Consider the following 10,198-nt stretch of genomic DNA (forward strand, 5'->3'; position numbering starts at 1 on the left):
CGCTTCGATCCTGCCCTGGCTTGCAGGCGCTTGGTATGATTGCGCAAAGTCAGAAAGCCGGCGAATTGGGGGTCCAAGGAGCGCATAACGGCCGCTTTCTTCGCGCCTCCACATCAGCTCATTCGTTTTAAAGCCAAGGAGCCCAGGGAAAGTGCCAGGCACTCCGAGCCATGCAATCATAGCTTTCTCTCATCTGTGGGGCACCTCCGACATCTCCGAAGCGCCGAAACAGGACAGCGATGGTGCGGGGCCTGCCTGGGCTGCTGGGCGTTGTGGGGGCAGGCCAGATGGGTGCAGGCATCGCTCAGGTTGCGGCCTCCAGCGGGCTCCAGGTGAGACGATGCCCGCCACCAGCGCCCGCCTCTGCCGCTCACGTGCTGGCTTCCGCCGCGCGGCGCCATCGCATATCCTGTGCCGTCTGGCACCCCCACTTGGTGCTGCCGCCGCCCGCTCCTCGCTGCACAAGAGCAGGTGCTGCTGGTGGACCGAGCTGCGGAGCAGCTGGAGCGTGCGGCGGCGGGCATGCGGCACTCGCTGGCCAAGCTGGGCAGGAAGGGCGCCCTGAGCGAGGACCCCGAGGCAATCCTGCGCCGCCTGCAGCACGCCACCGACCTGGAGGTGCGACGATGAGTGGAGGCATGCCTGAGGGTGTTGGCGCAACACGCAGACGCAGGCCAGTAGTGCCCACCGCTCCCTCAACTCCTGCCGCCGCCGCGCCGCTCGCAGGCGCTGTCGGCGGCCGACTACGTTGTGGAGGCGGTGCCCGAGGGCGAGGCGCTCAAGGCGGGGATCTTCCGGCAGCTGGACGGGCTGGCGCCGCCGCACGTGGTGCTCGCCTCCAACACCTCCTCCATCTCCATCACGCGCCTGGCCGCCGCCACCCAGCGCCCCGACAGAGTGGTGGGCCTGCACTTCATGAACCCGGTGGGTGGGTGGGTGGGTGGGTGGGTGGGGTGGGGTGGCTGGAGGGGGTGCATCGTACGCCGCTGGCTTGGGGGGGTGGCGGGGATGGGTGCCTGCGTATGGGGGCACCCGGCTGGGGCCGAGGAGCGGCGGCAAAATGGTGACGTGTGGCGCCAGCACGCCCCTGCCCTCCCCTGCTGCCCCGCCGCCAGGTGCCGCTGATGTCGCTGATCGAGCTGGTGCGCGGGATCCAGACCAGCGACGAGACGTTTGAGGCCACGCAGCGCCTGGCGCTGCACCTGGGCAAGACGACCTGCGTGTCGCTGGTGGGGCAAGGGAGGGAGGGCGCGCCGCGCTGCGCTGTGCTGTGCAGCTGCAGCAGCATGTTGCTGGCACCATGCCTGGCTGGACCAGCCACTGCTGGTGACGCCGTGTGAGCACCGCTGCCGCCTGTCGCCGCCGCGCCTGGCGATGCAGGACCGGCCCGGCTTCATCGTCAACCGCATCCTGGTGAGCCCGGCTGGGCCAGGGGCGAGGGGCTGCCGCCTGTGGTTGGCCACATGCTGCTTGCATCAGGCCCACCTGGGTGTTCATCAGAAGCACGTCCCAGCACGTGCGCGCACGGGAGCTGCCTCCCCCCTACCCGTGCTCTCTCCCACATACATGCACACGCGCACACACCACACGCTTACCACCAGCCACGGCACACGCCCACACGCACCGCCCCTGCAGATGCCCATGGTCAACGAGGCCTTCTTTGCGTTGATGGAGGGCGTGGGCACCGCGCACGACATAGACACGGGCATGAAGCTGGGCACCAACCAGCCCATGGGGCCCCTCACGCTCGCGGGTGGGGCGCCGCGCGGCTGCCCTCCATGCCCTGCCCCGCTGCCCCCCTCCATCTCCGCGCATGCTCAGCGTGCCTCGCCCAGCGCGCCCCCCACGTGCAGACTTCATCGGCCTGGACACGTGCCTGTCGATCATGAGGGTGCTGCACGCCAACCTGGGGGAGGACAAGTACAGGTGGGGCTGCAGGCCTGCAATGTGTGGGTGGGTGGGGGGGGGCGGTCAGCAGTGGGCTGCCCGGTTGGGCTGGGCTGGCCGCTGCGCTGGCTCCTGCCATGTCTGCTTGCTCCACTGACGCCTGCCCTGCTCTTCAATGTGCCTGCAGGCCCTGCCCGCTGCTCATGCAGTACGTGGATGCCGGCTGGCTGGGCAAGAAGAGCGGGCGCGGGGTGTACACCTACTCCTGACCGCATGCAGCGCATGTGGCGGTGCTGTTGCTGTGTACATTATGGAGCCCGATCACACACTAGATCAAACTTTTTAAAAAATATGTTGCATTTGCCCGGTGTTGCATTTTTAGTGCTGGCAGACGATGCTTTCCAGCCCGATGCCCCAGCAAAATTCAAGTGGTTCTCAGGAGCCCACGGCACCCCAGGGCCAGGCGGCGCCGAGTTCCGACACGCCTGCCCGCTTCGAAACGATTTTATTTGTCGGAATTTCGGCGTTCCAAGCCGGGGAGCCGAAGCAGCCCCTCTCCCGCTCCTTGCATGGCTTGTTCCAGCGCCCCTTTGGCCGCTAGACACCCCGCATGCTGCTTCGCAATGGCCTGAGAGCGGCAGGCTGCTTTGGCGAGAAACACAGCACCCGGGGAGCAGCGCTGCGCTCCCGCCGCCCGACCCCTCGTTCCTTGCGCCGCCGGCCACAGGTGCGCCATTTAAACAATCATTGAAATCGCAGCATCCTATGATGCTGCTGGGGACAAACACCAACATGGAATTCACCTGCTCCCCCTTCAATGGGCATGCCACTGCGGATTGCCCACCCCGCCCCAGCTGCTGTCGGCGCCCAACGCTGCTCCCGTCATCCGCTGCCGCAGGTGCCACGCCGCCCACATGTGCTGCGCCACGATGCTCCGCCGGGCGAAAACCCCATTGATTGGGTGCCGTGGCTGGGGGCTGCGGCCCGGCTCAAACTCTGGCAGCCAGCGGCTGCGGTGGTGCCCGCCGCTGCCGCCGCCGCCTTGCTGCTGCTGGCGGCTCCGCCACAGCTGGGCCAGCAGCTTGCACCCGCCGGGACGGGCGGGGAGGAGGCGCATGCAGCGGCGGTGGGCACCCATCAGGCAGAGCAGGGCCGCCTCTCTGGCAGCAGTCCAGCACCGCCAGTGGCCGCCGTGCCTGGCAGCGCAGCGGGGGCCGAGCCGTCGGGCCGGGGCCAGGCGCGCGGGCACGAGGCAGACGGCAGCGCGCGCCCGTTTGTGCTGGATGGCCCCACCTCCTGCGCCCTGGCCGTCAGCATGGTGGTGAGTGGCGCCCCGCTGGCGCAGCTGCCCATGCCTGCGCTTCCGCAGCGCATGCAGATACTGCTCCCGGCGCGCCGCCCACCTCGGCGCCTGCGCCCGCTACAGGTGGCGGCGCTGGCCAACTCGGCGGGCGTGGGCGGCGGCGCCTTCATCGTGCCGCTCATGTACCTGGGGCTGGGCTTTGGGATCAAGGACTCGACCGCGCTGTCGCAGGCCGTGATCGCGGTGAGGGCCCCGCCGGCCACGCTGCCCCGCCAGCCCCTCCCCGCGGCATACCGGCCGCTCCCCGCGGCAACCGGCCCCTGTGCAGGACGGTTGGCATACCGGTACCGCGGTCCCCCACACGCACATCGTGCTGCTTGGCCTCTGCTGCCCTGGCTGAGAGCCCTGCTGTGCCCATGCGTCGCGCAGGGCGGCGCGCTGGGGTCTGTGGTGTGCTGCGTGGCGCAGCCGCACCCGCTGGACAGGTGCCGCCCGCTGATCGACTACCGGCTGGCGCTCATCATCACCCCTCCGCTGCTCCTGGGGTGCACCACGGGTGAGCTGCAGCGCTGGCTGCGCACCGCGGTACGGTGCAAGGCCGGGGGCGAGGCGGCGCCGGGTGGCCCAGCTCGGGTGTGGCATGCTCCATGCTGGTGTGACCCCCTGTGCCCCTGCCCTTGCCCCGCCCTCGCCCCGCCTGCTGCGCAGGCGTGCTGTTCAACCAGCTGCTGCCCAGCTGGGGCGTCACCCTGCTGCTCATCCCGCTGCTCTGCCACCTCACCCACCGTACCGCCTGTACCGCCGCGCGCCTGCACCGCGCCGAGGCCTCCATGGCCACCCTCGACCGCTGGCTGTCGGTCGAGGAGCTGCAGCAGCTGCAGGCGGCGCAGGAGCGGCTGCGGGCGGAGGCGGAGGCGGAGCGCGCGGCGGCGGCGGCGCGGGTGCCCCAGGGCTGCCCGCCGCCCTGGCTGCACGGCCTGGAGCTGCTGGCTCTGTGGGGCCTGGTCCTAGGCTTCCAGCTGGGCAAGCAGGCCTTTGACCGCTGCTCCTGGCAGTTTGGCGCGCTGTACGGCGGCCAGGCGGCGGCCACCCTGGCCGCCAGCGCCTTCTTCATATGGCAGGTGGTGCGGGAGCGGGAGCACGGGTGCGGGTGCGGCGAGCACGGCGCCGTGCCGCCGCCGGGGGCCCCGCAGGGCGGCGCGGCGCGGCTGTACGGCCCCACCGGCGGCGACTCCTCCTCCTGGGAGCTCCAGCGGCTGGTGTCGTCGGCGGGCGTGGCGCTGGCGGGCGGCACCGTGGCGGGGATGCTGGGTGAGGCGGCACGGCGGCTGCTGCCACGGTGCCGCCGCTTCAAGCGAATGCCCCCCTTTGGAGCAGGCCGCCGCGCCTCGCCTGCTCCTTGCCTTTGGATGTGCAGACAGCAGCCGAGCTTTTTGCTTTTTTGCGTATTGCTGTTTGTGTTTATTAATACAGTCTGCAAAGGAACTTGCGACGCAGACCCCCTGGTGCTTGCGCGCGCCTCCCTGCAGGCATCGGCGGCGGCATGATTGTGGGGCCGCTGATGCTGGAGCTAGGCATCCACCCGCAGGTCTCTTCCGCCACAGCCTCCGCCATGGTCCTCTTTTCCGCCAGCTCAGCGGCCGCCTCGTTCGCCCTGGAGGGCCGCCTCAACACCGAGCACGCCGCCGTGTTTGGCGTCGCCTGCGCGGTGGCGGCGTACGTCGGGGTGGAGCTGGTGGGGCGAGCGGTGCGGGCCAGCGGCAAGTCGTCGCTGGTGGTGATGCTGCTGGCTGGCCTCATCGGCGCCGGGGCGCTGCTCACCACCCTCTTCTCCGGCGCTGACGCCGTGGCCGACCTGCTGAGCGGGCGGGCCGCCGGAATGGGCAGCTTCTGCGGCCCCCGCTGACCGGCGCGGCGGGGGAGCGCTCGGCGCCGCCCTGGCGTGTACACTAGCCGCTGTTCCATTCTCCCTCTGTGCTCTTCGCCCATTGTTTGTTTGCGGGTGAAAAAAGAGTGGCAGGCGTGGCACCTGCATGCTGTTACCCCCTGGGCGCCTGCTGCCGGCATGCTAGCCTGCCACCACCCCCTGTTGTGCCGTCCCTGACATTTTGCATTGTTTGTTAGCGACCCCGCACTTATTTTTGCAGCCCACTCCATTGCCTGGTCCACCGATTTGCTTGCCCACTGCTGCTTGCTGTCACACGCACGCATGCTGTCGGCAGTGCAATTCTAATGCTGGCCTGGCCCCTCTGTGTACTCCCAAACACACCCTGTTGGTTCTTCTTTTCATTTTTTAGCACCGACTCAACTACAGTCCCTGCTCTCCCCACTTTTCAATGTATGACACCCTCCACTGCGACACCCTGCGCTTATTGTATCCCACTCTGCCAACGTCCAATAATAGTTTACAGCGCGCCGGCAAGCACGGGGGAAACGGGGTGGCAACGGGAAGGGAGCTGCAGCGCTCGCGTCGCATCGGCGCCACCGAAGCAAACAGTGCGGCAGTTGCGTTCAGGGCAGTTTGGCAAAAGTTGGTGGCACAGGCTGCAAGCCGTGGTGCAGCCACATCGATGTCTCTAGCTCACACAAGGTTAGGCATACATGCAAGGGGTGAGTCACAGTGGTGCAGGAGCGAAAACACTGGAACACAGGAGAAGACAGAACACAAGAGGTGCTGCCGGCGCTGGGCGCGGCATCGCCCGACAGGCGGCAGCGCACATGCAGGCGGCTGCCAAACAGGCACGCCAGACCGGCCGTAGCCAACAGTCCTGCGCTCAGCGGCGGCGCGCCTTGGCGGTGGCGGCGGCGGCGGTGCTGGTGCCGCCGCTCCGCAGGTCGGCGACCTTTTGTCGGATCTGCGGTACGGGCGGCAGGTCGTTGCTGTACAGGTAGGTGCCACCCAGCACCAGCGCAATCACCAGCAGGCGGAACCAGCGGGAGGACCACCAGGCCTCGCCGCCGCCGCCGCCAGAGGAGCCGCCGCCGCCACTGCCGCCGCCGCCGCCGCCGCCGCCTGCGGGGTTGGACCAGGGCCGGGCAGGCGGGGTGGCAGCTGGGTTCAATGGGCAAGCAGGAAGGGTTGAAGCATGGGGGCAAGTGCCAGCGCGGCAAGAGGGCGGATGGGAGGGAGCGGGCGCCGGCACCACACGTGACCCACCTGAGCCGCCATCGCCGCCAGACCCGCCGCCGACGGCGGCCGCCAGCTTCGCGCCTGCCGCGGCGCCCGCGGCGGCGCCCGCCACGCCGGCGCCGGCGGCCTGCTTGGGCGCGCCGCCTGCGCCCGCCTGGCCGCCGCCGCCGCCGCCGCCGCCGCCCATGGGTGCGCTGAGGTAGGCTACGTGATCGCTGGGCCGCCGCTGGTCATCCCCAGCGCCACCCGCCGCCGCCGCCGCCCCCGCCGCCTTCTCCGCCGCCTTGGCCGCCTGCGCAGCAGCCTTGGCGGCGGCCGCCGCCGCCTTCTCCTCCTCCCGCTTCCTGGCCGCCGCCGCCTGCTCCGCCTCCCGCTGCTCCTTCTTCTGCCGCGCCTCCTCCTCCCTCCTGGCCCGCTCTGCCTTTCTTTCAAGCTCCGCCGCCTCGGCCGCCGCGGCACGCGCCGCCTCCGCCCGCTCCTTCTCCGCAGCAGCCTCCAGCGCCGCCGCCGCCGCGCGCTGCTGCTGCTGCACCAGCAGGTCGGCGGCGGGCGGCGGGGCGGCGGCGGCGGCGGGCGCGGCAGGCGCGGGCGCTGCGCCCTTGCTCTCGCCGCCGTCCAGGCCGGCGAGGTCGTCGGAGCTGCCGGGACGGGACAGGAACCAATCCATGAAGGCCGAAGGGTCCCGCCCCACCAGCCTCAGCCCGCCTGTGGGCTGCTTGGGCGCCGCCAGCAGGCCGTCCACTGTACAGGCAGCGGGACGGGCGCGGGCGGGAGGGCCGTGATGGATGGACGGGCAGGCCGGGCAGCGCCGCCACTGCATGCATCTTGCCTCCGGAGCGGCCGCAGCGGCCCGCCGCGTATATGAAGCGCATGTCAAGGCAGGGCGGGAGCGTGCCGCCGCCGCGCACCCGAGCTCTTGACCGCCGCCGCCGCCGCCGCCGCGTCCTCGGCGGGCTGCGCCGCGCGGCCCGGCTCCAGCGCCGCCGACACCTCCCGCGTCAGCTGGCCCCAGTTCTGCGCCCCCTTCTCAGCCTCCTGGGCGGTGCGCTCGTTGGCGGCTGCGGCGGCGCGGCGGCAGCGACACAGTGCGGGTGGGCGAGAGGCGTAGAGCTGGCTCCGGCCCCGGCGCAGGCGCACATGCAGCGCCCGCCGCCATCGCTGGCTCGAGGGGGCGCCAGCAGCGGCGCAGCACAGCACACGCGCAGCCAGTCACCCCACAAGCACACGCTGCTGGCGCGGCGTCGACCGCCGTGGCCGCCGCAGCCACCGGCGCGCCGCACCCGCAATGCTGCTGCCCAGCTCCTCTGCCGCCTCCCCCAGGTTCTGCCCCAGCCCCTCCAGCTTCCTGTTCAGGTCGCTGCCAGCCACATCCAGGCTCTCTCCCACAGCCTGGCCCCACTCCTGCAAGGGAAGGCAGCCAGGCGGCGGCCGGCATAAGAGCGTGCTCGCTCGCCTGCTCGCACCCACACCCTGCAGCCGCTGCCAAGCAGGAGGCCGGCTGCGGCGGGCAGCGCGCAGGCACCGCCGCCCTCCCTGCGCCAGGCTCCCAGGCGCGCCGCCTGGCACGGCAGCCAGGCCGGCGCCTGCCTCCGGCAGCCGGCGGCTCGCGGGTGGCGCCCGGGCGCCTGTGCCCTCTCCTCTTCCCGCCCACCTGGAGGGCGGTTGGGCCGCCAGAGGACAGCCACTTGCCCACGCTGCTGACGCCGAGTGCTGTGACCTGCACCGGGGGCGCAGCACCGCAGCCAGGCGCGTCGGGGGCAGGCGGGTGGCGGCGGTTGCGGGCGATGCAAGGCTGGGGCGGCGGCACAGGGCTAGGGTTGTTGGCGGCGGTACGGCTGTGTGTGCGGCGTGGCAGTCGCCTGCCGTGCAGCACCCCGCCGCATCGCTCACCGCTCCCACCAGCTTGCCGCCTGTGACCAGCAGTCCGGCGGTGGCCTGCAGGTCGGCCGCGGTGCTGGACTTGCTGCCCGGCTGCGACGTGGCGCCGCCGGCGGCGGCGGGGCTTGCAGCCTTGTTGCGGCTGCCACCCTCGCTGCCCTCGCCACCCCGGGCCATCACGTGCACTGGGCAGCGGCTGGTGCGGCGCAGGGGGGCATGGAGCCCGCCGGGCAGCCTGCCCCCAGCGCACCCAGCTCGGTTCCCCACCGCCTGGGCCTGCATCCTGAAGGGCGGGCTGGCGGGGGATCCAAAGGGTTCTGATCGCCAATTTTCGACAGCGCCATCGCGGGCAGTCGGCCAGATTGGCGCCAAGGTGAGGCCGGGGTCGGAGGGCCCTCGGTCTTAGCCCTCCCCCCGGCACCGCCCCTCCTTCTCGGATCGCTGGTGGTCAGGGCTGGTGCAAAGATGCAGACCGCAGCAGCTGTGCAGTGCAAGCCGGTGTGTCGGCCTATGGCCGCCCGGCCCCATGTGGCCAGGCGCCCAGCGCAGCTTGCGGCCTCCGCGGCGCCCATTGCCCGCCCCACCTTCTCCAGCACCCTGAACCAGCGTACCCTGAAGGCTGGCCGCGTGGCGAGCCGTGTGGTGGTGGTGAAGGCTGAGGGTGGCGATAAGGCAAGTGTCGATGATTGGCACTGCTGCCGGCAGCCTTTGGCGCTGGCGGCCACCTGGGGCGGGCCAGGGAGGGCAATGTTCCATGCCTGCAGCCGCGATCCCTCGCAAAGATGCAGTCTTGCGCTTGCGCCGCCCCCCGCCGCCGCCGCTGCCTGGGGCCTTCCCCGCCAGCCCCGCGGCCCTGGCTGCAGCCCGCTCAGCGGCCCCGCCCCTGCCCCGCCTGCAGATCGTGGTCATCGGCCTGGCCGCCGACTCTGGCTGCGGCAAGAGCACCTTCATGCGCCGGTGAGGCGACGGCAGCAGGCGGCCGGCGCACAGCTGGTGCACAGTGGCGCTGCCGCCAGGGCCGCCGCCGCGCGCCGGCCCCGGCGCACCGCCGGCGCCGTGTGGGCACCTCCCGTCCGCTCCACACTTTCTTCACCACCTCTCCCATGCACCCTCCCCGCCACCCCTCCTCCTCTCGCCGCCCTGCGCTCTGCTCTGACAGCACCCCCCCGACGCGCGCCTCCCTCACCCACCCCGCAGCGTGACGGGCATCTTTGGCGGCGAGCCCAAGCCTCCCTCCGGCGGCAACCCCGACTCCAACACCCTCATCTCCGACATGACCACCGTCATCTGCCTGGACGACTACCACTCGCTGGACCGCAACGGGCGCAAGGAGGCGGGGGTCACCGCGCTGGCGCCCGAGTCCCAGAACTTTGACCTCATGTACGAGCAGGTGCGCTTGGGGGGCAGGGGCAGGGCTGGGCCGGCACCGAAAGCTGGCTGGCTCTGTAGCAGGCAGGCAGGCAGGCAGCGCTGGCGGTCCATGGCGGCGCGGCGGCATGTGCGGCTCGCCGCGGCGACTGCTGCGCGCTGCCCGCTGCTCAGGGCAGGCCAGGCGCGCGGGGGCGTGCGTGAGCGCGCGGGCGAGTGTTGTGCCGGCGGCAGGAGACAGCCAGGCCCAGGCCTGCGAGGCGGCCGGCGCCATACGGAGCTCAGCGGCCAGGAGGGGAGCAGCGCTGGGCAGGCGCAGGGCGTGCGGTGCCGGCAGCAGCACGAATGGCCAGCAGCTGCCGGCTGGGGGACCTGCTTGTCCGCACCCTGCAGCGGGGAGGCAGCCAATGTGCGGCATGCCGCCACGCCGGCTCCCTCGCATACGGCTCTGCAGCAGGCTGCTTGCCCGCCCCGCGCCGGCCGCAGCCGCGGCGCCAGCAGCGAGCACAGTTGGATCGGAACTGCCGCGCCGCCGGGCGGCGCCCGCAGCGCAGCGCAGGCCTGCACGCCGCCTCCCGCCGCCAACTCCGCGGCCTCGCCTCGCCGCCCGATCCCGCGCGCGCCGCCCCTCC

At 71.6% G+C, this 10,198-nt stretch overlaps 3 protein-coding genes across 3 annotated transcripts in view; 2 read left to right on the plus strand and 1 right to left on the minus strand.

Annotated features, from left to right (window-relative positions):
* The first annotated feature begins 173 nt into the window (after window positions 1–173).
* CHLNCDRAFT_35480 (hypothetical protein) lies at window positions 174–2,322 on the plus strand. The gene is made up of 8 exons (XM_005847637.1): window positions 174–332; window positions 472–618; window positions 727–924; window positions 1,116–1,229; window positions 1,381–1,413; window positions 1,636–1,753; window positions 1,854–1,926; window positions 2,075–2,322. Exons 1-8 carry the CDS (start codon window positions 240–242, stop codon window positions 2,154–2,156), a joined length of 858 nt encoding a protein of 285 aa, XP_005847699.1. The 5' UTR covers window positions 174–239; the 3' UTR covers window positions 2,157–2,322.
* A 3,642-nt stretch (window positions 2,323–5,964) lies between these two features.
* Window positions 5,965–8,375, minus strand: CHLNCDRAFT_134134 (hypothetical protein; the record flags this gene model as incomplete). Its single annotated transcript, XM_005847802.1, has 6 exons — window positions 5,965–6,203; window positions 6,348–7,061; window positions 7,229–7,378; window positions 7,601–7,721; window positions 7,972–8,037; window positions 8,211–8,375. 6 exons carry the CDS (start codon window positions 8,373–8,375, stop codon window positions 5,965–5,967), a joined length of 1,455 nt encoding a protein of 484 aa, XP_005847864.1.
* A 262-nt stretch (window positions 8,376–8,637) lies between these two features.
* The window catches only part of CHLNCDRAFT_31168 (phosphoribulokinase precursor), a gene marked incomplete at its 3' end in the record, with an annotated part of 2,992 nt that continues 1,431 nt past the window's right edge, over window positions 8,638–10,198 (plus strand). The window contains exons 1-3 of the mRNA XM_005847638.1: window positions 8,638–8,870; window positions 9,097–9,155; window positions 9,396–9,588. Of these exons, the coding sequence (XP_005847700.1) occupies window positions 8,664–8,870; window positions 9,097–9,155; window positions 9,396–9,588 (459 nt within the window). The remainder of the gene's footprint in view (window positions 8,871–9,096; window positions 9,156–9,395; window positions 9,589–10,198) is intronic.

Source organism: Chlorella variabilis (genome assembly GCF_000147415.1).
Source record: "Chlorella variabilis unplaced genomic scaffold CHLNCscaffold_10, whole genome shotgun sequence".
Taxonomy (NCBI): Eukaryota; Viridiplantae; Chlorophyta; class Trebouxiophyceae; order Chlorellales; family Chlorellaceae; genus Chlorella; species Chlorella variabilis.

Coding starts and splice junctions, on each gene's coding strand:
- CHLNCDRAFT_35480 (XM_005847637.1), top strand. CDS start 240: ATGGTGCGGGGCCTGCCTGGGCTGCTGGGCGTTGTGGGGGCAGGCCAG. Junction 1,230..1,380: donor AGACGACCTGCGTGTCGCTG/GTGGGGCAAGGG, acceptor CTGGCGATGCAG/GACCGGCCCGGCTTCATCGT. Junction 1,927..2,074: donor CTGGGGGAGGACAAGTACAG/GTGGGGCTGCAG, acceptor ATGTGCCTGCAG/GCCCTGCCCGCTGCTCATGC.